Below are 26,767 nucleotides of genomic sequence, written 5' to 3'. Positions count from 1 at the left end.
TTTGCTAAAACTAACCTTGCCAAGCTTCAATAAACAAAGACAAAGGGAGTTGTAGATTGGACATCTGGGATCTTAAATTTATGACCCTCCAAGAGTCCAAGGGGGTTGGAGTAACCAGAAAACACAGAGGAGATTAAGGCCTGGAAAGCTGGTGATTCCCTGTCTGAGAAAAAAGATGATAAAAAGAATAAGGAATGTGGACCACATTAACATGAAGAGTGAGAAATTAATAACCAATAGTGGATAGAACACTAAGTAATGAAGAGAATTATGTAACTTAGAACCAATAAACATTAATTTGTTTGCTAAAGATGTATAAATTAGTGAAAAAGTTTTGCATCTGCGTCGGTGTGGAGGCTGGAACTTTGTCACCCAAGGATACAGTAATGCCTTACTCGCTAACAGCACCAGACAGCGTTAGAGGGAATCTTACTCATCCAAAGGATTTTGGAGGATTTCGGTAACACTCCCACGGGCACCAGCTCTGCCCCAGGGCTCCACCAATTCCCCCTCCCCAGGCTGCCCCGTGCCCTCGCTCTGCTCCCAGCCCCGAGAGCCCCTGAGGCCCCACGAGCTGCTGGTGCCTCTGGTGTAACACCACCTACACCTACACCTGTCCCTGCCCCTGTTCCATCACCTACACCTGTCCCTGTTCCATCACCTACACCTGTCCCTGTCCCATCACCTACTCCTGTCCCTGTTCCATCACCTACACCTGTCCCTGTCCCACCACCTACTCCTGTCCCTGTCCCATCACCTACTCCTGTCCCTGTTCCATCACCTACTCCTGTCCCTGCCCCTGTCCCATCACCTACACCTGTCCCTGTCCCTACCCGTACTCCTACACCGCCCCCTGTCCCGTCACCTGCCCCTACACCTACACTTGTCCCTACACTTGCATCTACACCTATAGCTACGCCTGTCCTTATCCCTGCCCTTATCCCTATCCCTGCCTCTCCTTCTCCCCCTCCTCCTTGTCCTGCTCCTTCCCCCTCTCCGTCTCCGTTCCCTTCCCCTCCCTCCCTGTCCCTCACGCCGCGGCCGCCATTTCCCGCCGCTCCGGGGGCAGGGCCGCGGTGCGCGCCGGGAGCGGGCGGGGCGGCGGCGGAGCGCGGGCTGGGTACGGCCGGGCCGGGCCGGGATCCCCCGTGTAACCCCGGAATCCCGCGTGTCCTGAGGGGATCCCCGCGTCCCACCGGGATCCCCCGCGTCCCACCGGGATCCCTCCTGTCCCCGCGCTCCTGACGCCGCGTTTGCCTTGCAGGAGGCCCAGGATGGCGGAGAGACCGGAGGACCTGAACCTGCCCAACGCCGTCATCACCCGCATCATCAAGGAGGCGGTGGGTGCCGGGCCCCGCGGCCCAGCGGAGCGGGGCGTCTGGAGACCCTGGCCCCGGGAGATCCCGGCCTCTTGAGACCCCGGCCCCGGGAGATCCCGGCCTCTTGAGACCCCGGCTCCGGGAGGATCCGGCCCCGGGAGGCCCCGGCCGTGCTGTGGCCCCGCCCGCGGGGCTCTGTCCTGGCGCCGTTCCCCCTCGGGTACCGGGGGCTGCAGCACTCGCAGGGATGCTCCACCAGCACAGCTCCCGCAGTGGCACTGTCAGAACCAGGCCCCCCCCAAAACCTCAGCGCACAAGTCCATGTCTATATAAAAATCCAGAATAATTCCCAGCGGTTAATTTGGTATGTTTGGTCTGGAGCTGTGAGGTGTTGCTGGTGGATCTGGGTCTGGCAGGGGTGTCAGGAGCTGGGTAGTCACAGAATGAGTGACCTGGAGACAGTGGCCAGACTCCAGAGTCACTGGGCTTCTGCTCAGTCGGTGCCTTTGAGGGACACATTCCTACTGCCCTTGGCTTCCAGCTGGGAGCAGAGCTCCTGTGACAGCACCCAAGAGCAGTTCCCAGTTCTGAGTCCTCTGCGTGCCTTAACGAACTGGAACATGAATTATGTGAGTTTAAGTCATTTCTAGCAGCTGCTGATAAAAGTTGGACTTGTTTTTCAGCTTCCTGATGGAGTCAATATTTCCAAAGAAGCCCGGAGTGCGATCTCCCGAGCGGCGAGTGTGTTTGTGCTGTATGCAACATCATGGTAAGGCTTTGGTGCAGCAGTCACTGGGGCAGTTGATTGATAATTCACCTCTCTGCTGGCCTGGGGACTCTTTCCCAGTGTTTGTTTCTGTATTGTCTGTTTATATAAATAAACCAGTCTGCCAGGCTGCAGCAGGTGGGTTTGGACTGCCTAGAGCAGCCCATGGGAAGGTAGCTGGGCTCTGGACACAGACATGTCCCAAAAGGAGGGGTCCCAAACTGCCATTAACCTTAGAGTGTGGCTGCACAGCCTTCCTGGCAAAGGCAGGAGCACCAGACTCACTTTTCAGGCTCCTCATTATGAAGCTGTGTTAGGGCAAGAGCTGCCACAGAGGACACAGTCACATTTTTGGGGTGGCTTGGCTGTGCAGGGACCATTTCTCTGGTGTCACGTGCTTCCAGGGCTGTGTGGAACTGTCACAGCCAAGGTTCAGGCTTTCTCCTTCTGTTTGTAGAAAAGGTCTGTGCAAGCAGAAACTAACATTGTGGGCAAGCACAGCTAGCCAGTGTAAACAGAGAAGTGTTTCAAACCTCTGTTAGTAAGTGATAAAAAACCCTAAATGTTTAGGAGATGGCTTTTTTAAGTTGCTCATGACTTTAATAAGATGGAATTGACAACAGTTTCCAATTACCTCTCTTTTTGGTTCTGCCTAGTGCAAATAACTTTGCCATGAAGGGGAAGAGGAAAACCCTGAATGCTGGGGACGTGCTCTCTGCCATGGAGGAGATGGAGTTCCAGAGATTCGTGGCCCCTCTGAAGGAGTCCCTGGAAGGTACCGTGCTCCGTGGGTGGCCAGGGACTCTGAGTAGCAGCAAGTCCTGTTTTGCTCAAACGCTGGACAAGCAACACTTATTGCCTGTCTTGTTTCTCTTCTCTTTGCCCAGCATCCTACACTGCAGTTTGCCTGGGGAATAACTAATGTGCACCTTAACGGGACTGGGATAACATTATTGCACAACTGATGAGGATTGAGAAAGTCTCATCTGCTCTCACTCCCCTATTATGTTTATCTAAGGAAAGCCGTAGGTGCTGCCTGTAAATGTGACCTCCTGCGTCCTTTTCAGCATTTTTCTGCTGAAATTTAACCTGATTTCCTATGGAGCTGCTCAGCACAGCTCAGCTCATAGGGTGAGTTGTGCTCTGAGTTCCCTGCTCCCCTCGAAAGCCGGGAGAGCAAGTGGACGTTGGACCTCAGCCACTGACCTGTCCATGCCAGCTCCAACCCCTCACTGTTCCCTCTCCTCCAGTTTACAGGCGTGAGCAGAAAGGAAAGAAAGAGGCCAGGAAAGATAAAGACAAGAAGGCAGACTCGGAGGAGCAAGATAAGAGCCGAGAGGAGGACAATGATGACGATGACGAAAGGATGGAGGAGGAAGAACAAAACGATGAGGAAGAGGTGGACAACTGAGCTCGCTCGTGGGCAGGGGCTGGGGTGTGCTCAGAGGGACATAAACGCTGTAAATCAACCTTGCTGTGTCCCCTCGTGTTTCCAGTAGAGCTTTGTGCTGCCCCTCTGTGGCCTGTCCCTTTTGGCCTTTAATTTGTACATAAAGGACTTGTGCTGAGGCTTTTCCCGTGGCAGGGTGGCTCCTCCCCGTGCCTGGAGCGCTTTGGCCCTCCCCAGGCTCTGGGCTTTTGATGCTGGGCTGGCTCTGAAAGAGAGGAAAAAAGAACTGGTGAGTGCTCAGTGCAGAAACTGGCCAGGAGAACATGAGACTCTTGAGTATGAGGGGCTGAATCCAGTAGATCGTTAGTAGAGCACTTCTGGGGTGTAGAACACAGATGATGATGTCCAGAGGCATGGAAGCTGCACGTTGAAGGTGTTGATCCAAGTGAGTTGGTTTTTTCCCTTTGTTTCCTTGCATCCTGGCTGTGCCTTCTTCCCCTGCTGTACTGTGACAGTGACGCTGTGTCCTTCAGCCTGAGCAGCAGTGCAGGCTGGCTGTACAGGGACCATGAGTTTACTCACTCACTCACCCAAACCAACCCAAAGCCAAAAAACTCACAGTGCTGACAATGTAAACTGCACACTGAAAGTGTCTTTGAGAGCCCTGAGAGACAAAGAGGAGATTGATTTAAAATCTGAAGCACCATGAGGGGCTACAGTGAGGAGCAGGGCTGGAAACAGGTGGCTCTGTGCAGTGCTGGGGGTGTGACAGGTCACTGGTGGCACTGGGGTCTGGTGTCTCGCCTGTTCCCTGCAGGAGCAGCCCCTGGAGCAAGTTGAAGTGTGGTAGAACAGAGTGGTGAATCGTGGTGGTTGTTTTTTCCCCTTTTCCCAGCTGGAATGAGCTAATTCCATCCAAGGTCCCTCTGTAGCCTTCACTGGTCATTCCAGGGACACAGATGCCTCTGGGAGGGCAGCAGGGGCAGGACGTCCCCAGCCAGGAGCCCGTGGGGGTTCAGAAAAAGGCTCCTGCAAGAAAGAAGGGTTGAAAGAAGCTGTTGGTATCCCTTGTGCTCATGTAGGTTTGTGCTTTTCCACCTGAACTGTTAGTGCTGATGCCTTTCTCCCTCAGAAAGTTTTAGGTACATTTAAAACCCCCAAGTTTTGACGATGTGCAGTTTTAAAATAGCACTTGTGAGGAATCCTGGATCCTTTCCACCAAAAAACTGTCACAGAGCCACCCACAAGAACCACCCTGCCTTGCTGCTTTTCTGGCACACTGGATTTTCACACGCACACAAGCCCAGCTTCTGAAAAGAACTGAACCAACACGGATTTTCTGCTGTTTTGCTTTCTGCTGGCATTCAGTGAGGCTGTGGAAAGCCTGAGCTGATGATGTGTTCCCAACATCTCTGACAAACACCGACCTTCCAGCTCTTTTCCTTTCTTTTTTTTTCTCCTCAGCACATATCTGGGGTGCATATTCCAGAAGGGAACAAGATCTAAATAAAAGCCGGATTTTTTTTTTTTACAGAAATGGAGTCTCGTATTTCGGTCAGTTATAAAATGAGCAGGTTGTGGTTGCATAATTGGGATGGGAGCATGCTGCCAAGGCAGCAGCAAATGCTCTGGAAAACGGTTTCTTGAGCAGCTGACAGTGCAGAAGGATGAGGGGAGGATGAGGGGAGGATGAAGGCTGCTGCAGCTTGGCCTCTGTGAGAGGAAGGAGGGAATTGTGGAGACTGTGAAGAAGGAGGGGATTTCCAGGTCTCAGAAGTGAGGTTGGAGTGCTGATGTTTGCTGGGGGAAGGAGCCTTCAGCTCACCCTCGCTCCAGGGACAGGCTCTAGGCTGGGGGGGAAGACCCAGGATCTGGATCCAGGGTTTCTGCGCTGGAGTGAGTCAGGGAATGATGCTTTGGTGTGGGAGCTGCAGAACGTCCTGCACTAAACCTCATCTTGGCCATGTCCCCTGCTCTGAGAGACCAAGGCAGGGGTCTGGGCTTCCCTAGGCCTGGAAGACCCCCAGCACCCCAAAGCCCAGCTCCAGGTCCCTCTGCAGCACCGCAAAACCCTGCTCCACACCGCCAGAGCCTCTCAGCCGTGCTCCTTAAACCAAACCCTCACAGCACCCCAGTGCCCTGCTCCAGCTCCTCCCACAGCACCCTAGAACTGGACTGCATGAAACCCCAGCACCCCAAAACGCTGCTCCATGCCCCCCAGAACCCCAAAAACCTGGCTGAGTCTCCCTGCAGCACCGCCAAACCTGGCTCCAGGTGCCCCTACAGCACCCCAAAACTGGATTGCTTGGCCCCCCGCACCGGAAGCCTGCCTCCCGCCCCGCAGCACCCCGAAGCCGCGCTCCCCGCCCCCGCAGCCCCATCCCCGCAGCCCCGTCCCCGCAGCCCCGCTCCGCCATCGCCCCGTCCCCCCGCGCCGCCTTTCCCGCGCTGCCCCGCGCGAGCCTTCCCGCCAGCCCCTCCGCGGGGGCGGGGCTATGCTGATTAGGGGGCGCGGTTATGCAAATAGCGCGGGCACTGTCGCACGGCCGGAGCGGACGCGGCGATCGGTGAGTGCCGGGACCGGGAACCGGACCGGGAATGGGGCTGGGAATGGGACTGGGAGCGGGCACCGGAGCCGGGGCCGGGGTGTCTGCCCCTCCTCCGGTCCCCGACCCCGCTCCCTTGCAAGACTGCCGGGGAATGACTCCAGGGACGGGCCCCCGGCCGCGCTTGGGTGCAGGCAGGAAGGGCAGCCCCGGGTAACGCAGCAAGGACAACCCAGGTTTTGCTCAGTTTTGTTCGGTTTTTGCTCGGTTTTTGCTCGGTAACCGTGGCAACGGCGGGGGAAGCACCGAGCAACGTGTGATGCTGCGAGCTGGCGTCGGTCCTGAACTCACGCTTGTCCTGGGGTGTAATTCCAGACCCCTGAGCATCCCCGTTTCCATCGTGGAACAGGAAACCTGCCCTAACAGTTTGGTAGTTCTTAATTAACCCTGCTTGGCCTTCGTTACTGGCTGTTAATTAACCCACAGCTCCGCTGTCTGCCTAGGGAGCTCCACTTTCCTAGAACACCCCAGTCCGTTCCCAGCAGGGATTTTGGGATCTTAAATATCCGTGGGATTTAGCTAAATGGTTGTGCGGCGAAGGCTGGGGCCACGTGGGCTTGTGTGTCCCGAAATGCTGGGACACAGCTTGCTGCCGAGATGAGACGAGAGGGAACAAACACTCCCAGCTCGTGGGGGGCTGTCAGGAGCCGGAGCAGCGTCGCATCTGGCTCCAGCCCGTCCCCGAAAATTGTCCGGTTGGTGCCGGTGCCGAGGCCCGGCGTGTGCCGGGTTCTCCCGCTGGGAAGTCGCTGCGCGTCCCCCGAGAGCAGCGAGGCAGCCGGGCACTGCCGCGGGCACGGGCTGGGCGCAGCTGCGGCTTCGGCTGCTGCGGCTCTGGGCTGGTCCCGGTGAGAAGGAGCAAAGGTGAAGCCGCTCTGCTGCCGAGCTCTCCTTGAACTCCTCTGGAGCGCACGGAGCGAAGAGCTTTACAAAGACCGGTTTGGGCCTTGGATGTTGAAGAAAGGTTAATTTGCTCTGCCGGGAGCCCTGCGGGATGTCGCGGGGAGCAGCCCCAGCCCGGGGCGCAGCGGCGCAATGTCCCCATTGCACACTCCCGCAGCCCTCGCTCCGCGTCCCTGCGCTCCTTCCCCGATGTCCCCGGCTGTGCCACCCCGGTGCCCTGCGTGGGCAGCAGCTTGTCCTGGACGTGGGGCTGGGAAGGAGGACCTGCCCCAGCAGCCTGGGACCCACCCGGTCCCGCTCTTATCTCCACACTGCAATCCCACCCGGTCCCGGCCCCTCCTCGCTCCAGCGAGCAGTTTCTGGAGCTGTGGCCTCTATCTGTCCCATACAGGCAGGTGCCTCTGGTGGGATTAACTGTTTAAAGCATTTTTTGGATTCTCGAGATGGGTTTTGTTCACTGAGCCCTTTGTTTGCCATTGCCTGGAGCCCTGCCTGGAGCCAGGCGCCTGCTGGAGCTGCCAGCTCCGGTTCACCCGAGGGCTGTCCCCTTCCCTGGAGTAAAGACTGGGGCGGCAGCTTTCCAAGGGCTAAAAATTACTTGCCAAGGGACGCCATGACGCTGCCAGCATGCCCGTCAGCTGCTCTGCATCCCCCACGAGCACCACCTGATGTTTTTATTCAGGGTTTTTATACATGTAAGCCTCTAACCAAGAGGGGCCTTTCCCCATCCTCAAGCAGAAGTGATTCTTTGGGGTATGAGAGGCTCTGTTCCAGCCCTGGACTGAATACAATTCCCCTTTGTTCCAAGTGTCCTGTGCTCTGGGGTGCTCTGACAGAGTTTGGCTCCATATTAGAACATCTTAAGGGTCTTGAGTGTATAAAATAGGTGAAACACCTCATATTAAAGGTTTTCCAGAAGCACTGAGCCATCTCCTGCCCAGCTCTGTTACTGGCTGGTGTCGTGGGTGCTGGCGTAAAACTTTGTCCCCTGGATTTTGTGCTGTGAGCTGTGCCTCCAGAGAGACTCTGATCCCACTCTGCTCTCTGGGGAGAATTGGATGCAGGCTGGGGGTCATCGAGGTTTATTGCCTGGGGAATCCCTCCTGGGATTCCCTCCCCAGGGAAGCCCTGCCCTGCCAAGGATACTCACAGGAATCCGCCTGCTCTTCCAGAACCCTGTCTCAGCTCTGCTCCTGCCCACCTCCCTCAGGCTCCAGTTCCCAAAAATCCATGTTCTCCAGCAGGAACTTGGCTTTGTCTCCCAGGGCACCCCAGCTCCTCTGCACGGGGTGTTCAGGGGATGTGGCCCCGTGTGAGCAGCCAGCAGAAGTCATTGGAGCTGCTCTGCACAGCTGCTCCTCTGCACTGCAGCCAAACACCTCGTCCCAGGAGAGCTCCCTTCCCACAGCCCCTTCCATCGCATCCACCAGCAGCATGGTGGTGGGAACTGAGCCCTCATGGAAATGGAATTCTTAATGGTGAATCACAGAATTACTACTAGGTCTGCTAGAGAAGAAAACATTGCTACAGAAGACGTTTCAGCCATGACATAGTGATAATGATTGATTTGTGTGTAAGTTTTGTTATCTCTGAAATCAGTTTTGCCCAACTCCACAGTTTTCTTTATCCAGCAGCAAGTGGCCACTGGAGCTGTGTAACTGTGAAAGTTGTGTGGTAGCTTTAGAGCCCTCAGGATGATCCCTTGCCCCTCTCCTGCAGTGCCCCTACTCTTTGTAACTGCACCTTCACACTGCAGCCATAAATGTGTTGTGCTACACGGAATCACGGAATGGTTTGCGTTGGAAGGGACCTTCAGGATCACACAGAGCAGCTCTGTATCCTCTCCATGCAAAAGCTGCATCATACGGTTTCTCAGCACTAAGGAAAAGCAAAATGGATGAAGAATGACCCTCGTGGGGCTCAGGGAAAGGAGCCTGTGGGGGGTGGACGTGATTCTGCTGGGGGAGGTTGTCAGTGGCTGGAAATGGGGGTTTCATACACAGAACTGGGGGGGCTTGTGGGGAGGAGTCACTGACATCCCTGTTAATGGGAAGGGCCGTGCTGTGACTGCTGCTGGGGGTCCTGCAGCACCCCAGGGTGCCCGGGGTAGGTGGGGTGGAGCTGCCTGGGCTTCAGCTCATGGCCTGGCATGGGAGGGGGTCAGTCCTGCAGTGGCTGCCTGGATCCCAGCCCCCTCCTCACGTGTGCCAACGTGAGCAGCTCACCAGGACCCTGCTGGTTTGTTCTGGTGTTTCAGAGTCTCCTTCCCTGGCAGCAGAGCCCACCATGCAGGCAGACTCCGTTCTCCACAGTGGCTACTTCCACCCTGTACTGCGCTCCTGGCAGTGCACGGCCACCACCTTCAACGCCTCCAACCTCATCTACCCCATTTTTGTCACGTGAGTGAGCCCCAGCTCTCGGGGCAGGGATGGACCTGGCTCAGGGTGCCTGGCTGGGGCCATCCCTGCGGCCCCCTGAGCTCTTCGAGAGGTTCAGAGTCCCTGTGCACACGTGTGGGAGAGGGCCTTCCTTCTCACACTGAGTCCTCATGTCTGTCCCATCCACCTCCCACAGTGACAGCCCTGATGCCGTGGAGCCAATTCCCAGCCTTCCTGGACAAGCCAGGTATGAATCCAGCCCCCCAGTCGCTGCTGTGCCCTGTGAGGAGGGTTGATTTATGCCCTGAGCATGAGCCATGGGCGAGGCTTCCAACCCTCTGGTTCCTGCTTTGGAGATCTCCCAGCATCAGGCAAAGTGGGAATGTTCATCCACTGAGGGAGTGGAGGGAATCATGCAGGGAATGCTGCAAAAGTATCAGCACAGGGAGGGACAGCACCAGGGTCTGGCTCTGTCCCAGAGCACTCCCAGGCTGTGTGGGCTGGGCACACAGGGAGGCTGGAAGTGAACAGGAGCAGCCAGAAAACCTCTGCAAGGATGTGGGATCTGCTCCTGCACTGGATCCCACTGCGCTGGCAGCTCCTGTCTGCTTCTGCTGCCACATTAGCAGGGCTTTGGGCAGGGGTGCTCTGATGGGAAAGGGGGCTGGGTCTGCAACAGGGACACCAAGGTAAGGGATCCAAGGGCAGGCTATGCCCATCCTCCCAGAGCAGTGTCCCTGCCGGGCAGACAGCACTCCTGGAGCTCAGATAAGGCCTCAGATTGTTCCTCCCAGTGTTCAGGCAACACCCCCCCGTACCTCCAGCCACTGCCTGGTGCTGCTGGATTGCTCCCAGAGCAGCATCCCAGTCCCAGGCCAGCTCTCCCCAGGGAGCAGGTCTGGGTGCCTGGCAGCTGCTTTCTTTTGCCCTGCTCAGGTATGGGGTGAACAAGCTGGAGGGGATGCTGCGGCCCCTCGTCGAAGACGGCCTCAAGTGTGTGCTCATCTTTGGGGTGCCCAGCAAGGTCCACAAGGTCAGTGCATGTGTGTGGGGATGCTGGGGTAGCCACAGGGCTGTCAGAGCAGTGTGGGGCTGGGCAGCAGGGGTCTCCTGATCAAACAGGAGCGGTTTGGGGTCTCTGGCTGTGCTTACAGCCCACTTAGAATAGAACAGCAGATGGGGATGGGACATTGCAATGGCACCTAGAAAGCCCCCAGAGCTCTGCAGGTGACCCTAAAACCTGCCCTCGCTGCCCAGAGGCAGCTTCTCCAGTGCCCTTTTCCCTCACTGGGGTCACACCATCTGGCCTTATAGGGTCCCACAGTTCAGGAAGTGCTTCCTGGGCAGAGCTGCGGCCACAGAGCAGCCGGTGGGAAGTGTCAGCTGTGCACGCTGAGATGTTTCTGTCCTCACAGGATGAGAGAGGCTCTGCTGCTGATGCTGAGGGCACTCCTGCCATCCAGGCCATCAGGAAGATCCGCTCCACCTTCCCGGAGCTGCTGATTGCCTGCGATGTCTGCCTGTGCCCTTACACCTCGCATGGGCACTGCGGTGAGCACGGACTGTGGGGCTGGGCTGCACTCCGGGCCCTTTCCTGCTTCTGGGAGCCTCTGGGATTTGTCATTTTCTGCTGAGGGTCTGGCCAGCTCCTGCTCCAAGACCTGGCTTCCCTGTACTGGTGTAGTTGAGCTTGGGTGACCTCTCCTGGGTTTTGACCACAGGGAGGGAGGCACAGCTGGTTCAGACCCTCCCTCAGGCCACCTGAGTCTGAGCACCCATCCGTGTCCCCCATCTCTGCCTTCCCTTCCATGGAGCACCCACATGTTGTGCCCAGTCCCTGGAGGGCTCCTGGTCCTCATCCACCTCCCTTAACACATCGAGTTGCCCACTGCTGCTCTGAGCTTGTCCCCAGAGCCACACAGCCCTGGCGACTGAGGCACCAGCTGTCCCTCCCCTGTGTAACCCCGGGTTTGTCTCCCAGGCATCCTGCGTGAAGATGGCACCATCCAGAACGAGCTCAGCTGCCAGCGGCTGGCAGAGGTGGCACTGGCTTACGCCAAAGCAGGTGGGGAGCCCCGGGCAGTGACACCCCAGTTTGGCCCTCACAGAGCTGCCCCTCTCTGGCTTTGGGCAGACCCAAAAGCAAACTGGGCCTGGCTCCAACCAGGAGTGCTCCCCTGCCCTCCTCGCGCTGTTCTGGCAGCGCCAAAGCCTCGGGTGCTTCCCAACATCCCCGTCCTGTCCGTCCCTGCAGGCTGCCACATCGTGGCCCCCTCGGACATGATGGACGGGCGCATCGCGGCCATGAAGCAGGCGCTGATCTCCAACGACCTGGGCAACAAGGTGAGCCAGGGAGCTGCGTGTGCCACAGGCAGGAGCCACACCCACGGGAGGCTGCAGCACCGTGGGGCAGGGCGAGTGGCAGGAGGGGCAAACCCCACCTTGGTGCCACGGGCACTTCCCTGCCCCAGCGCACGCAGGAGGGGAATGTCCTTGGCTGGGCCCAGGCACGGTGAGGTGCCAGGCCTCTGGCAGGGGGAGGCTAAAGCAGCCGTGGGAGGCAATCTCTGCTGCCCTGAGCTCTCCCAGCCCTCACGGCCCCTGTCTGCCCTGCAGGTCTCAGTGATGAGCTACAGCGCCAAGTTCGCCTCGTGCTTTTACGGCCCCTTCAGGTGGGTCTGTCCCTCAGCCAGGTGTGCCCAGCTGGGGCCAGGCTGGCTGGGAGGGTGTTCCCAGGGAGTTACTTGGGAAAGGGGCTTGCCCAGAGCCTGGGCCATACCTGGGGCCACACTGGTCACTTTGCAGCACCCTTCTCCTACTTCTCCATGCAAAAAGGAGACAAATGTACCTCAGGATCACAGAGAGCAGCTCTGTATCCTCTCCATGCAAAAGCGGCATCATGCAGTTTCTCAGCACTAAGGGGAGGGGGCTGGCTGGCGGGAAGGTCACTGAAGGGTGATCTTCCATCCCACCCTTCACCTGCTCCTCTGGGGTGCTGGTGGCAAGGCAGGCAGGGAGAGAGCTGCCTGCAGCTTTCAGGAGCGGTCAGGAGTCACAGGAATCAGTGTTGCCCCACAGGGGCAGTCAGCTGTTAGACCTTGTCCCAAGAACAGCCTAACCCCAGTGGGGTATCCCCGAGGAACCAACCTTGGAAAAGAGTCTGACACAATTTTACCCAGACTCTGGGCATGGGGAGGGCAGTGGGTGTTGAAACAGCTCCCAGGGCCAGCCTGGGCCTGTAGGACCTCCCAGAGCAATCCCTGGGTGTTGAATCGGGTCGGGAGTGCCCCCTTTCTCTGGCTCAATGACTCAGATGCTTGTCCTGGCCTGTCCTCGTGTTTCTGAAGCTGCACGAGGTGGGAGGCAGGGGTTCCTCACCCACCCCCTGCCCTCTGTTCCTGTGTAGGGACGCGGCGCTGTCCAAACCCGCCTTTGGGGACCGGCGCTGTTACCAGCTGCCCCCGGGCGCCCGGGGCCTGGCCATGCGCGCCGTGGTGAGTGTGGGGTGTGGGGTTATGGCTGTGGGGTGGGACACCCTCACTGGGGCTGGGTGATCACACCCAGCAGGGCTTGGGGAGAGCAAGAGGGTGGGAGGTAAATGGTCAAGGATCTTCCCCTTCCGTGAGTTAAAGAAACACAAGGTCCTCCAGCCTGGCAGAGCTGGTTCCAGTGTGTGCCCGAGGACTGGGCACTGGGAGCTGTGCGGTTGCTGTCCCTGTGCCCTGCTGTGGCTTGGGGTGTCAGGTCCAGGGACACGCAGCCATCAGCTCTCCCCGGGCACCACGTGTGTGGCGAGGGAGCACCAGCCCTCTTCACCATGAGGGGCTCACAGCCTCCTGTGATCCCTCCTGGGAAAACAACCACCGGCTCCACACTGCTGCGGAAAAACAACCCGTTCTTGTCCCCGCGCTGCCATGGCAGGACCGGGACGTGCGGGAGGGTGCGGACATGCTGATGGTGAAGCCGGGGATGCTCTATCTGGACCTCGTGAGGGACGTCAAGGCTCGGGTGAGCTCCCGGCTGGCAGGGAGGGCTCTGGGGAGGGGCTGTGGGCTCTGTGTGCCGGGGCGGGCGCTGGAGCATCGCGGCGGGGTGCGGGGTTGCTGTCCCCGCCGCTGACCCGCTCCCGCAGCACCCCACGCACCCGCTGGCCGTGTACCACGTCTCGGGGGAGTTCGCCATGCTGTGGCACGGGGCGCAGGCCGGCGCCTTCAGCCTGGAGGTGGCGGTGCAAGAGGCGATCACGGCCTTCAGGCGCGCAGGTGAGGCTGCGACCCCCGTGCTCCCCCTCTATCCCCCCGTGTCTCCCCGGGCTGGCTCCAGCGTCTCATCTCTCCGCAGGGGCCGACATCATCATCACCTACTTCACACCGCAGCTGCTGCGCTGGCTGCGGGAGGCGGCGGGCCGGCCCTGAGCGCCGCCATTGCGGCCGGGGCGGGTCCTCCTGGATGGGAGGGTCCTCCTGGATGGGAGGGTCCTCCTGGATGGGAGGGTCCTCCTGGATGGGAGGGTTCCCCGGGGGGGCGGGAATTCCGGGAGGGGCGGCATTTCCAGGCAGCGGCGCCATTTCCGGGCAGCGGCGCAGGTGGGCCCCGGCGCCGCGCGTACCCCCAGCCCGCAGCCCCCGCGCACCGGGAGCTCGGCCCGGTGAGCGCCGGGACCGCCCCGCACCTCCGGGCCCCGGGAGACCCGCGGGGATACCGCGAGTCTGCACCTACGTTCCACCGGCGCTCCCGCTCCGGCCACCCTCCCCAGATACCCCGGCCGTGCCCCGGACCCCCACCCCGGATCCAGCCCCGGCGCCCCCGCCCGCCCCGTCTGCAGCAGCCGCGTGGGGAGTGTCACTGCCCCGGCCTGGCAGCCTTTGCCCCTGGGACTCGGAGCAGGGTTTGCCCTCCCTGCCGCGTCTCCATGCTGATCCCAGAGGGGCCCTGAGCCCCCGCACCCCCCGAGGGACACCGACACTTGGACTGAGGTGGACAAAGGGCTGGCGTGCCCGCAGCCCCCCGATGTGACTGGCACGGCGGGGGGCAGCTGGCTCAGCCGTGTCCCCGGCGTTGCTGAGGCCATGCTCAGGCTGCGCCTGCTGACTTGGGACGTGAAGGACACGCTGCTGCGGCTGCGGCAGCCCGTGGGCCACAGCTACGCGGCCGAGGCCCGGGCCCATGGGCTGCAGGCGCAGCCCGAGGCTCTGGCGCGCTCCTTCGGGGAGGTGTACGGAGCCCAGAGCCGGCGCCTCCCCAACTACGGCCACGGCCAGGGACTCAGCTCCCGGCAGTGGTGGCTGGATGTCATCAAACAGAGCTTCAGGCTCTCGGGCGTGCAGGACGAGGCAGCGCTGACGAAGCTGGCGGAAAAGCTCTACCGCGACTACTGCGGCTCCCACAACTGGGAGGTGCTGCCGGGCGCCGCCGAGACCCTGAGCCGGTGCCGCGAGCTCGGCTTCCGCATGGGAGTCGTCTCCAACTTCGACAACCGGCTGGAAGTCATCCTCTCGCAGTGCGACCTGCGGCACCACTTCGAGTTCGTGCTCACCTCCGAGGCCGCGGGCTTCGCCAAGCCGGACGGGAGGATCTTCGAGCAGGCGCTGCGGCTCGGCGGGGTCCGCCCGGAGCAGGCGGCGCACATCGGGGATGACTACAGCCGCGATTACCGGGCAGCCCGGGCCGCGGGCATGCACAGCTTCCTGCTGCGGGCGGCCGGGCAGGGCGAGGGGCCAGAGCTGCCTCCCGAGCACGTCCTGCCCACGCTCAGCCACCTCCTGGCTCGTATCGAGAAGGGGTAGCTGCGGTTCGGAGGGGTCCAGTGCTGCTGCCGAGTGCTGAACTGTCCTGACACGGGATTTCTTGCTGCCAGATGGGCAGGGAAGAGCGGCAAGCAGGTCCGAGCTGCCTGTGGAGCAGGAGTGTTCATGCAATAAAACATTTCTGACACCCAGCAGTGCTGCTGATGTGTTTCATGGCTCTAAGAACACCACAGAAGGGGGTCAGCAATGGTGTCTTCCCCTAATGGGGCTGCAAGTGGGTTACTCCAGAGTCTCATTCTGGCAGGAGACAGAGGCAAATACTGAGGTTTATCCCTTCTCGGGCTCAAGCATCCCCCAGTGCAAGTGCTGGCCCTGTCCCAGGCAAGGTTTGCCCACACAGAGCACCCAGGACACCCCTGCCCAGGCCCTGCACCCCTCAGTGTATCCCAGCTTTGCCACCTCACCAACATCTCCCCCTTCCCAACAGCAGTGGGCAGGCAGGAGGTGCCTGCAGGTCTCCTGCTATGGGCAAAACAGTCTGGAGTTGGGCAGTTTCACTTAATGAATTGCCAATTAACAAACTTTACTGATTTGGGTAGTGAGAAATAAAGATGGCCATTTTAAACCCCGTTCTTTGGCTCAACTCCAGGCCAACACCTCTCCTTCCTCCCTGCCTGCTGCCATCAGCTCCCCGTGTTTGCACCATGTTACATTCAAACCCCACTCCCTTGGGACACTCAGGTTTGGTTTCTTTCTGCTTCTCTTTGCTTGTTCCTCTGCTCAGACAGGGCCACAGCCCCTCAGCAGTGCCCCAGTCCCAGCGTGGTTCCCCCACAGGGGCAGCCTCCTGCACTGTACCAGCTCTGCAGTGGGGTAGCTCCCCCCAAAGTGCCTCCAGCTGTGTCCCAATCAGAGAATCACAGAATCATTTCAGCTGGAAAAGACCTTTAAAATGGAGTCCAGCTGTTCCCCCAACACTGCCTAGGCCACCATTAAACCACGTCCCCAAGTGCAACATCCACACCACCTTTTAAACCCCTCCAGGGACGGTGACTCCATCACTGCCCTGGGCAGCCTGTGCCAATGCCTGGCCACCCTTTCAGTGAAGACATTTTCTCCACTATCCAACCTAAACCTCTCCTGGCACAACTTGAAGCCATTTCCTCTTGTCCTTTCACTGTTGCGTGACCCCCACCTGGCTCCACCCTCTTTTCAGGGAGTTGTAGAGCACGGTATGTTCCTTTCCACAGGCCTCCTCCCTGCCATTTCTCCATATATACCTCTTACTATTTCTCCCCTTTCTCCAGCCCACCAGCAGGCTGGAAAGCTGCCTTTAGTGGGGCGGAAATTAAACCATTCACCTAAGAGCAGCTGGCCCAGCCAGGCATTCCCAGACCCTTCACCCCAGCACAGGGTTTAGGCTCCGGGAGGGGAAGAAAGCTGCGGAAAACACGCGAGGAACAGGTGTGGTGTGAAGGCAGGTGTTGTCTGAAGGCCCCTGTACACAGCCCACAGCCCTGCCCAGGCTCCTTTCCCCTGGGCACTGTGCAGAGCACACATAGTCACACACGGCCGCTCACGGGGCGAGCGAGATGCTCTGGTGTGCCACGGCAAAGACGGGGTAGACGGGCTCCGGGAAGGCCTGGCGGTGGGAGAAGAGGATGGCGCAGGAGTCGGGGTCGTAGAAGAGCAGCTCTCCCCCTGCAAAGTCCAGCAGGACCCCGATCTCTGCTGGGGCCTTGATCAGCTCCACGGGCTGCGGCTGCCCCGCGTGCAGGAACCGGAATTCTTTGTCGTAGCGCGAGAACACCCAGGAGGCAGCGTTGAAGCCCAGGCGGCCTTCGTTGGCAGAGCCCTTCCTGGGCACGGAGCTGTAGCAAACCCCCAGCTTGTAGGCACAGCTCTGCTCCACGCTGACCTTCCAGGCACAGACCCCCGAGTGGAAAGGTGCAGTGGCCAAAGCGTTGGGCCAGTGGTCAAACCGCTCAGGGCAGTCCGAGTCCACCTTTGCTTTCTTGGGGCTGAAGGTCAGGGTTCTCTTGTCTTCTGACAGGCTGAGGTGGGGGCTCAGGGTTTTCTCATCAATGTGAATCTCCTGTGAGCCTGCAAGAGAAGCCACGTGGTGAGCACTGACTCGGTGGCCACCACCTGAACCACCTGAGGTAGTCATGGCCATCAGGAACATAAGTGCAACCACCCTCTCCTCACACATCGCTCCTAGGACCCCATCTGCTCCCCAGGGTGACAGTGCTGGGGACTCAGGCTGGGTGCCACAGCTTCTCCTCTCAGCCAGGGCCAGAACAAGGCAGAGACACCAAAGCCCACATTCACCAGACACCTCTCCACCTTGCACTAGAAGCCCTGCTCCTCTTTGTCTGACCCTGGTGTGACTCCCCACAAAACAGAACTCAGCAGGTTTGGTGCACCCCATTTTTGGGAGAGATCCAAATCTCAATTCGTGTCCTTTCCCACCCTCTCAGTGGGTGAGCAGGACCTGGCTACTCCTCCCCCAGCCAGGGGAGCCAAGAGCCTGGCGACAATGGGAGGGCTGCATGCAGAAAACCTGCAAAGCTGGAAAAACAGGACTGGAGAGGGCTGGGCAGGGAAATCTCTTTCCTGCTACAAAGCCCCAGGTGTTGATTAACCCACCCTGATGCGCTGGGAACAGCAGTGGGGGGAGGTGGCATGGCTGTTCCCAGATTTGGCTTTGCTGTGAAAGAAGGGGGGACCCAGCTGCACAAACCCCGCCAGCAGCAGCCCAGGGTGAACAAGGTTGGCCAGAGGACACTGCACCCACTGTGGGTCTGCACCACTTCAAAATCATGGAATCCTAGGATTGTTAAGGTTGGAAAGACCTCTAAGATCATGGTGCCCTGCCCTGGCTGCACGCTTCCCCCTGAGACCCCTCAGTGTCTCAGACTGTGGAACTGCTCAAGTGTGTCCCTCACTCCCTAAATTTGTGAAGCAGGGATGAAGCTGATGCCCAGTGGACTCAACTGCTCCCAAGGAGACCCAGTTCCTGCCAGCAGGTGCCCCTCCTTGCCCTGCCTTCTCCCACCCTCACTTTATTAATTTTAGGTTTTAAACCACCATGAAAACAAGGATAGAGTGGGTGAGTCAGCGGCTCTCCCAGCCCTGTCAGCAGCTCTACCCTGTCACGCCAGCACCAGCCATTGCCCAACACCCTCTGCTCAGCATCCAGCACACAGCAGGATGAGCCCTTAAAGAACCAAAGGATGACCTGAACAGGGTCATCCCAGAGCCCAAGCTGCTCCAGGACCCAGGTCAGCATCCCTCTAACAGCAAACAGCACCCAGCAGCAGCAGCAACACTCCAGGGCTGCCTCAGGCTGCACCTGCCCAGGTGCTCTGTGGCAGAGGAACTGAGGCTGAATTACCCCTTTGCAAGTCAGTGCCATGCACCTGTGGATGTTAAATAGGAGTTATTGCAAGCAAGAGTGAGCCCAAAGAGGAGCTGAAGCCAGCATTTCCTTCAGCAGGAGCTGCCAGCCTCATTCATCTGATGATTTATTTCCCCACACAGCAGCCAAACCTGAGCTCTCCACAGGGTTCTGGGGCTGCCCACGCTGCTCTGCTCGGTGCAGGGCGGCTTTCCAGGAAGCCAAATGCTGCTCTGAATTCATAGAAAACAGAGCAGCACCAGACTTTATCTTCCTCTGGCAGAAGGAGGGCACTAAACCTCCTCTTGTGCAACACACAGCTAACCTAGGGCTGCATTCTGGTGGTCCATGCAGGGAAACACCACCCTGGTGACACCCACGCTGCTTTGCTGTGGAATTGCAGCTCCAGGGGAGCATCTGAGGGAGGGGAAGTGCTGGCAGAGGAACAGCAGAGTAGTTCAGATCAGCAGATTTTGCCCCTCACACAAGTATTTTGTCATGACTAAATCTGGATTTTAACATACAATCCTGATGAATGATTCCACCAGGAATTCATCTTGCCCCCAAGTCTATTTTCTGTGTCCTGCATCCATCGGGGTGGCCTTGGACACGACGGATACTGGGACAATAAATTCCCATGGTTAACAGGTCTGGGGAGCACATTTGTGTGAGCTGCAGCACACCTGACTGCTTTTAAAAATCCAACTTCCCATGAACCGAGATCCCTCCCAAAACGGTGCCAGGAGATTTACATCATCTCGTGGTGTAAGGAAGAAACTGCCAACCCCAAACAGAAGTGATGCAGAAGCCTGGATGCCAAGTGAAGGCATCAAAGGAATCGTATTTATTTTTGAGAGTGAAATGGAGGCCTTTTTGCTACTGCTTTCCAAGTTTTTGAGAGGTTAGGGAACGAGCCATCAAGGCTTGGAATTTTGTGTTTTCAAGCAAATAAATAAGACAGCCACCTGCTCACCTGCCTTTGGGAGAAGGACCACAGAGTGACACTTAACGTTCCTGTGTCTTAAGGAAAGCTCAGACCACTCTGCAGTTAATAATAAATCTCTAAGGCTTGGTCCAGGGCAGACTGTGGACTGCAGAGATCCACAAGGATACACCAGGCATCCTCAGCATGCAGTAAGGACACGTGAAATGTAACCACACGCTCAAAAAACCCAAACAGAATGAAATTCCTGTGTAGTAAGTGCAGCAGCACACCCACCACAAGAATCAAATGCCTTAAAGTCATTACATTTCACAAGGATGCTGTTGGGAGAGGAATCCTGAAAATCTCCGTGTCACAACAAAGAAAATTATGGAAAGGCTTCCTGCTTGACTCCATGGCTCTGAACATTGAGAACCTGCTCAACTGATTCTTTCAGGAAGAATTTCTTCACTGAATGGGCTGGTAAATACTGGAAAGGGCTGCCCAGGGAGGTGGTGGAATAACCACCCCTGGAGGTGTCCAAGCCATGACTGGGTGTGGCAGTCAATGCTCTGGGCTGGGTGACAAGGTGGTGATCACAGGTTGGATTTGATGGTCTTAGAGGTCTTTCCCAACCTGAACAGCTCTGGGATTCTGTGTGACACTGTCAGTGCACCACTGCAGGGGTGGCATAGAATCACAGAGTGATTTGGGTTGGAAGGGACCTTAAAGCTCACTGAGTCCCAACCCCCTGTAGGGATACCTTCCATGACTGCCAGCACTCACAGATTCCAAAGAGGGAAGTGAATCACAAAGGGAGAGCAACACCAGAGTTTGCAGTAGAAGAAACATATGATGGTAGTGCTTGGCAGGCACAGATTCTCAAGCTAACACTTGAAACCATGAGAGCAGTAAAAGCCTGAAGTGCAGACCTTGGAGGGAGGCCTGGAAACAGGGAAAACTGGAAACAACTCATCAGAGTCACAGCAAGATGAGCAGAAATCAGAAGTTTGTACAGAAGCTTTGGGAAAACCACCCTAGGGATTGTTCACAAGGCAAATTATGAAGGATGTTGCCATCTCTGAGAAACAAAAAATACAATTGAAATACTCTAACAACAGACTGAAAGCCAGAGTAAAAGCAAACATTTCACAACCAACCATCCAAGCACATCATAGCCAGAAGAAAAATGTCTTTCCCTGCTTAACACAGCCAGCACCAACCAGGTAAACCGGTCCCAGAGCCTGTCAGGGGCCTGGCAAATGCCTCCAGTGCAGCCTCAGCTGTACAGCAAGAGCTGAGCCAGAGCACAAACACCTCTAGAACCACCAGCTCGTGCACAGCCACAACCTCAGCTTGTGATCAGAAAGCTGCTCCATCTACTCACTGCTCCCTGCACTGGTCAGGGTCTCACAGACACCTCACAGATGAAATCACCCTCTCAAAGTCCCCGGCAGCCCGATGCTAAACGTTGTGAACGGAGATTTGTGTGACAGAGACTCCCCCAGCAGCATCAGCTTCACTGCTGTCACCAAGAGACCCAGGAAACAGCAAAAGAAACCACACAACATTAAAGCCACAGAGCTGATAAAACACACACAGTCTTTTCAAACTCCAGTTCTTCCCTGAGCCACAGCCTGCTTGGAGCTGTTGCTTTCCCTAAACCTCCCACAGCTGCTGCTGCCACCTCCCTGAATGGAGGGCTCCAAGAAACAAGCAGGGGCTGGGAGAGCAGAGGGGCAGGACACAGCATGAGGGAGTTTTGACACAGCACGAGGGTGTTTCTTTGGGCACCACACGAGCGAGGGTGCAGGAATCCCTGGAGCACGTGAGATGTGAGCGAGACACTGACCTGCGAGGCTGCAGAGCACAGCAGAGGCCCACAGTCGATGCAGCAGTGGACTCTGAACACAGGTCTGATTAAAGTTTAACTTCAGGGACTCCTGTGGCTCCAAGATTCCCTCCGCCACCTCTGTCCTAGCAAAGGGAAACAAGAGTTGTTTCAAAATACAATGATTTATTGTGCTGGGAGGTGTTTATAAAGATCACAAGGAGGTATGGCAGAGGTTAAAGAGGAGCTCTGGCTGCAGAGAAACCACAGCAGGGGTGTCTGGGCCAGCTCTCACCCTGAGCGATACTTTCAGTTGGCTTTGCTCACAGTTCCTCGTGAAAGGGCTGCAGTGTTGTAAAACACATCCCAGCAGCCTGAGTCAACAGCTCCTCACTCAGCAGACACAGGGTAAATAAATGTGTCTGAGAGCAGCCACCAGGGTACCAGGGGAGCACAATGAACAGGGAGAGAATCTGATTTCCCTCTATTGCCAGAGCCCCACAGTCTGAGCACAGCGCAAGCCAGGACACCAAGTTTCACCCAGGGGTTTGCTGGCTCCTGTGGCCTGCACCACCCACAGAACTGATGGTTCCAAGGACAGGCTGTGGCACAGGCTGCTGGGGATGTGTTGTGGCACATTCCATACTCTCCACAGGCACAAATACCCCCACAGACCCTCTGGGCAGCACGGTGCAGCCAGGGCCAGCACCCTTGCAGCAGCCACAGAAATCAATTCCTTAAATAAAATTAAATAGATAAAATAAAAACAGAGCCACCAAGGTGCCTCCTCAGGAAGGGCAGCCCGGTGTCACCAGTGGGGCTGTTGGGGACGCTGACACCTGCACCTGGCTCTCCCTGCCCATGCAGAGCTGGGGAGATGCTGTGCCAGCCACCCCTAGCATGGAGCAGAGAGCATCCCACCTCCTGCCAACAGCCTGGCACAGGCCTGCTCCATCCCCCAGCAAGTCCTGTGGTTTTCTAAGGAGCTGGAGGAGTTCTCCCATAAGCAAGGGCTGCTGCTCTGGCAAAGCACATGGAGCATCTCCAGGTGCAGCGCAGCACATGGAGCAGAGACAAGAGACCACGCCGGCATCTCTTCGCTCTGTCCTTGTCCACAGCAAAAGCAGCACGAGGGACAAAAGAGGTGTCATGGGGTGCCTGAGTCACAGCACACAGCACAGGAGCTGTGAGGATGCAGGTGTGGAGCAGGAGCAGGCAAAGCTTGGAGCAGGGTCAGGGAAAGGACCAGGAGCAGCTGGGTACTGACCTCTCGAAGATCTCTTGTTCTGCATGCTGGGGACAAGGAGAGAAAGAGTCATCACAGCTGAAATCCCCACAGATGACACCCCAAACACAGCAAACCTGGGACCCAGGGAGCAGTGTTCCCCCTTCCTGACCCAGAGAAGCCACCCCTCACCCCGACACCAGCCCTGGGGAGCAGCGGGAGCATCCAACATCCGTTTTCTTCAGCTGCAGCACTTCCCGACTCAGAAAATGAGTGGGAATGGCTGAAGGCAATACATTGCACATGTGGCTGGGGCACTGTCTGCTGTCCCCTCTCTGCCCCACCCCACAAGGACAGGCTGCAGGAACAGCCTGCGCTCCCAGAAAACAACCCCAGGGCTTTCAGCAAAGGAGGGAGGCTGCAGAGGGACTAAGCCAAGAGTCAGGTGACCTCACGGTCAGTCCCACTTGTTTCTGTACCTGCCGGGCATGAGGCATTCTCAAGATACAGCAAAGTGATAAGAAAATACCTGATCCCTGCTCAAATCCACTTTGAGCACTTTGCATGCCTTCAGCTTCCCTGTGGCATGGCATGTGTCGATTCCAGACAGGCAAAAGTAGCAACACCAACAGTCCAAGGGGGAGAACACATGATCCCCGAACTCCCCTCCAAAAGAAGAAACTGAGGGTGTGGCTGTTCTCTGCCACAGGCAGCTGATGGATCCTGCTCTCCAGCCTCTCCTCTTTATGGTGCAGCTACCGCCCAGCACACTGAGACAGAAACTGCCTTTCCCATCAAAGGAACATCTGCCCTCTTTCCATGGGATTGGGTCTGTTTTCCAAGCTGAGCTGCTGTTCCCCTCCTCACAAAGTTACACGTGGGAAGCAGAGGCTGAGCATGGTGGTGCAAGGCAGACCTGCTCACATCTAAAATGAGAGGAATCACTTGGGTGAACCCAGATGATTCAATAACCAGAGAAGGAACTGAGCAAGGGGAAGCACAGGCTGCTTTGCACGGCAAATATCCCTAACAGAGCTAAGCCAGGCAACACATGGGGACTTTCCAGCAGAGCTGCAGGTGCTTCCAAGGGTCAGTTTTGATTAAAACTGCACACAATACTAGAAAATGGATAGCACAATCAACACTTGCAAGAGCAGCTCTCAACCCAGAGCTGTTCTGGCTGTCCAGCCTAAAGGCAGCTACAAGCCCACAGCTTGGAGACCTGAGCCTGGGTGGTTCTGGACCTCACTGCAAGCAAGAGCAGGATCGGGCAGAGCAGATGCTCTGGGAATCACCAGGAAACCACAGGGGCTTATCAGGACCAGGTCAAGGAGGTTCCCTGAGCCAGACCTGCAAATGTACGTCCTGTCCACCTCCACCTCCCTGCTGTCAGCACAGCAGCTGCTGAACACCACATGTAAATCCCATAACAAAAAGTCTGGTCAGTTCTGGGCTCCCTGACTCACAGTACTCACCAGCAGGCCCCGGTCATCCAGGCTGGTGATCATGTCCACCAGGTAGGTGCGGAGGGCACCCAGCTTGTGCAGAGCCTCTGTCCAGTGCACCTGCTGGGTGAGGATGCTCTGGTGTGCCCGCTCCTCCTCGGCGTGCACCCTCTCCAGCAGCCGCTGCTCCTCATTCTCACAGGCCTTCCCCACGAAGAGCAGCCTCTGGATCACCAGCTCCCGCGCCGCGCTGGCCGCGCTCTGCCACGGCAAGGACACAGCAGGAGCATCAGCCCTGCTCCAGCCCCAAGAAGAGCCCCAGCTGCTTCTGGCTGGCTCTCCATGGGCTCAGGCATTAGTGCTGCTCTGTTAACTGAGCCCAGGCCACAGCAATTGGCATGATACCAGTCCCAAATCTGCCCACTGCCTCCTCAGCCAGCCCCGGTACCTAAGTGACAACCTGCGAGGGATCAGAGTCCTGTCCCTCAGCAAATCTCCATAGATTCACTGTTGGTGAGAAACATGAGAACAGGCTGAGACAGCTGGGGATGTTCAGCCTGAAGAAAAGGTTCCAGGGAGAATTTAGAGCCCCTTCCAGTGCTTAAAGGGAATCCAGAAGAGCTGGAGAGACACCTGGGACAAGAGCCTGGGACAGGACACAGGGAATGGCTTCCCACTGCCTGAGGGCAGGGTTAGATGGGATATTGGGAAGAAATTTTCCCTGCGAGGGTGGGAAGGCCCTGGCACAGGGTGCCCAGAGAAGCTGTGGCTGCCCCATCCCTGGAAGTGTCCAAGGCCAGGCTGGATAGAACTTGGATCAACCTGAGACAGTGGGAAGTGTCCCTGCCCATGGTAGGGGGTTGGAACCTAGGTGGTCTTTAAGGTTCCTTCCAACCCAAACCAGTCTGGGATTCTGTGATTCCATCACTGTCCTTCGTCCCCATCCTCAGTGACAGCAAGAAACAAATAAACCCAGGAATTCTAAGGCACTGATCCTAGTGGGATGTTTGATTGCTGTACACTCACACCATTGACTGTGCACATTTTTCAGGCAAATGAAGCAGGAATTGCAGGCACACCCTGGCACTCCATTTCCACAGCCGCATCCCGATGATTCCCCCCCCCCCGGCAGCTGAACATCCCTGCTGGGAATGGCGAGCAGGGAGCAGGCTGGGCCAGCCCTAGGGACTCACCAGGACGCCTTGGTCCTTGGCAGGCAGCACCTCGTCCACGTGCCGGGCGATGGCCGCGCTCTGCAGCTGGAGCCGCTCGCACCGCTCCACGAGCTTGTTCTGGGACACGGAGCAGCGGGGTGAGGGATGCGGGCCTGGACGGGGCCCCGAGCCCCCCGGCAGCCATCCCACACCCACACCTCCCCGCTCCCCCTGCACCACCCCACAGAGAGCCCCTTCCCCAGGGGGGACCCCTGAACAGCCCCACACCCCACCAGGGCCTCACACCTGCCAGGAGCCCCTCGCAGAGCCCCCATCCCCATCCTTGGGTGGGCCCACATCTCCCAGGGGCTCCCCAGAGAACCCAGCTCCCCGTGGGAACCACCCCCACGGCCCCACACGCTCTGCCAGGGACCCCACACCCTGCCAGGGACCCCCAGGGTCCCACAGCTCCCGAGGCACCCCCACACCCCGCCAGGGTCCCCTGTGGCCCCAAACCACCGCAGGGACCCCCACACACCCCCAGGGACCCCCACATTCCCCCAGGGACGCCCATAACCACCCAGGAGCCCTTACACCCTCCGGGACACCCCCCGGGACCCCCCGTCCCGCCGGAACTCCCCAGACCCACGCGGTCCCTCTGCCCCCGCCCGCCCCGGGCTCCCCTCAGCCGCCGCCGGGCCGGGCCGGGGTCCACGCCGCTCACCCGCAGCCGCTCGGCCCGGGCCATGCTGTGCCCGCACCTGCCGCGGGGGCGGCGGCGGCTCCGCCCGGCCGCGCTCGGCGCTCCCGGCTCGGCTCCGCCCCGGCCCGGCCCCGGCGGGAGCCTGGAGCGGGCGGCGGCACGGGCGGGACGCTCCGGGGCCGGTGAGTGCGCGGCGGGGCCGGGCCGGGCCGCGGGGCTGCCCCCGCACAGGGACGCGGTTCTTCACAAACCTTTCCCGAGGGCTGCCCCGCCTCGCCCCTGCCAGGCTGCCCCACACGGCAATTGAGGGGCTCCCTCAGGATGCTCCCATTGCCCCCCACACGGCCACCCCCATCCGCAGGGACCCGGGATGCTCCCATTGCCCCCCACACGGCCACCCCCATCCGCAGGGACCCGGGATGCTCCCATTGCCCCCCACAGGCTCACCCCCATCCATAGGGATTCGGGATGCTCCCATTTGACCCCCACAGGCTCACCCCCAGCTCTAGGAATCCAGGATGTCCCCAGTTTTCTCCAAAGCTGGCCAAACACCCTCCTCGAAGGGAGGCTCATTCCCCTGTGAGGATGGGGTGGCTCTGCTGGGGTCCCCGTGCTGCTGCTGTGGTTGCTGATATTCCCTATCCCACGGTACAGGTGGAGGCAGCAGCGTGGCTCATTTTTTAAAACAAATTCAGTAAAAAATGTGTTTGATTTCTGTCAAGCAATGCATTTGCGGGGACGGGAGGATAAGGGGATCCTCCAGCATGAAACTGGGGCTGCTGGAAGTGAAACTTGATGTGGATCAGTTGTTGTAGGATCCCTGAGTTTTTGGAGCTTTCTGGTGGAGCAGGTGCTGGATAAACGTGTGTTGGGATACAGACAGCAAAACCTTGGATGAACATCCTGTCTGAGTGCTGTTCTCATCCAGGATGCAGAAAAATCTGCTCTTTCTTGCAGTGGGGAAGAGGCAGGAGAACC

The 26,767-nt window shown here is 58.3% G+C and overlaps 4 protein-coding genes across 4 annotated transcripts; 3 read left to right on the top strand and 1 right to left on the bottom strand.

Annotated features, from left to right (window-relative positions):
* The first annotated feature begins 1,101 nt into the window (after positions 1-1,101).
* Positions 1,102-4,647, top strand: POLE3 (DNA polymerase epsilon 3, accessory subunit). The gene is made up of 5 exons (XM_082295056.1): positions 1,102-1,120; positions 1,265-1,340; positions 2,003-2,088; positions 2,742-2,860; positions 3,336-4,647. Exons 2-5 carry the CDS (start codon positions 1,275-1,277, stop codon positions 3,494-3,496), a joined length of 432 nt encoding a protein of 143 aa, XP_082151182.1. The 5' UTR covers positions 1,102-1,120; positions 1,265-1,274; the 3' UTR covers positions 3,497-4,647.
* Positions 4,648-5,987: 1,340 nt separating this feature from the next.
* On the top strand, positions 5,988-13,829 carry ALAD (aminolevulinate dehydratase). Its single transcript, XM_082295041.1, has 12 exons — positions 5,988-6,042; positions 9,242-9,383; positions 9,559-9,609; positions 10,299-10,395; positions 10,778-10,913; positions 11,344-11,427; positions 11,617-11,705; positions 11,979-12,034; positions 12,769-12,856; positions 13,284-13,370; positions 13,495-13,624; positions 13,704-13,829. The coding sequence occupies exons 2-12, from the start codon at positions 9,271-9,273 to the stop codon at positions 13,775-13,777; spliced, it is 1,005 nt and encodes a 334-aa protein (XP_082151167.1). The 5' UTR covers positions 5,988-6,042; positions 9,242-9,270; the 3' UTR covers positions 13,778-13,829.
* Positions 13,830-14,423: 594 nt separating this feature from the next.
* On the top strand, positions 14,424-15,300 carry HDHD3 (haloacid dehalogenase like hydrolase domain containing 3). Its single transcript, XM_082295043.1, has one exon. It carries the CDS (start codon positions 14,432-14,434, stop codon positions 15,146-15,148), a length of 717 nt encoding a protein of 238 aa, XP_082151169.1. The 5' UTR covers positions 14,424-14,431; the 3' UTR covers positions 15,149-15,300.
* A 1,385-nt stretch (positions 15,301-16,685) lies between these two features.
* BSPRY (B-box and SPRY domain containing) lies at positions 16,686-25,834 on the bottom strand (the record flags this gene model as incomplete). The annotated part of the gene is made up of 6 exons (XM_082295494.1): positions 16,686-17,212; positions 21,284-21,408; positions 22,530-22,555; positions 23,963-24,193; positions 25,126-25,224; positions 25,811-25,834. The coding sequence occupies 6 exons, from the start codon at positions 25,832-25,834 to the stop codon at positions 16,686-16,688; spliced, it is 1,032 nt and encodes a 343-aa protein (XP_082151620.1).
* Between the last annotated feature and the right edge of the window lie 933 nt (positions 25,835-26,767).

This window comes from Coloeus monedula, assembly GCF_965178545.1.
Source record: "Coloeus monedula genome assembly, chromosome: 21".
Classification (NCBI taxonomy): Eukaryota; Metazoa; Chordata; class Aves; order Passeriformes; family Corvidae; genus Coloeus; species Coloeus monedula.
Note: the sequence above shows the minus strand (reverse complement) of the source record. Positions and strands in the feature narration are given on the sequence as shown.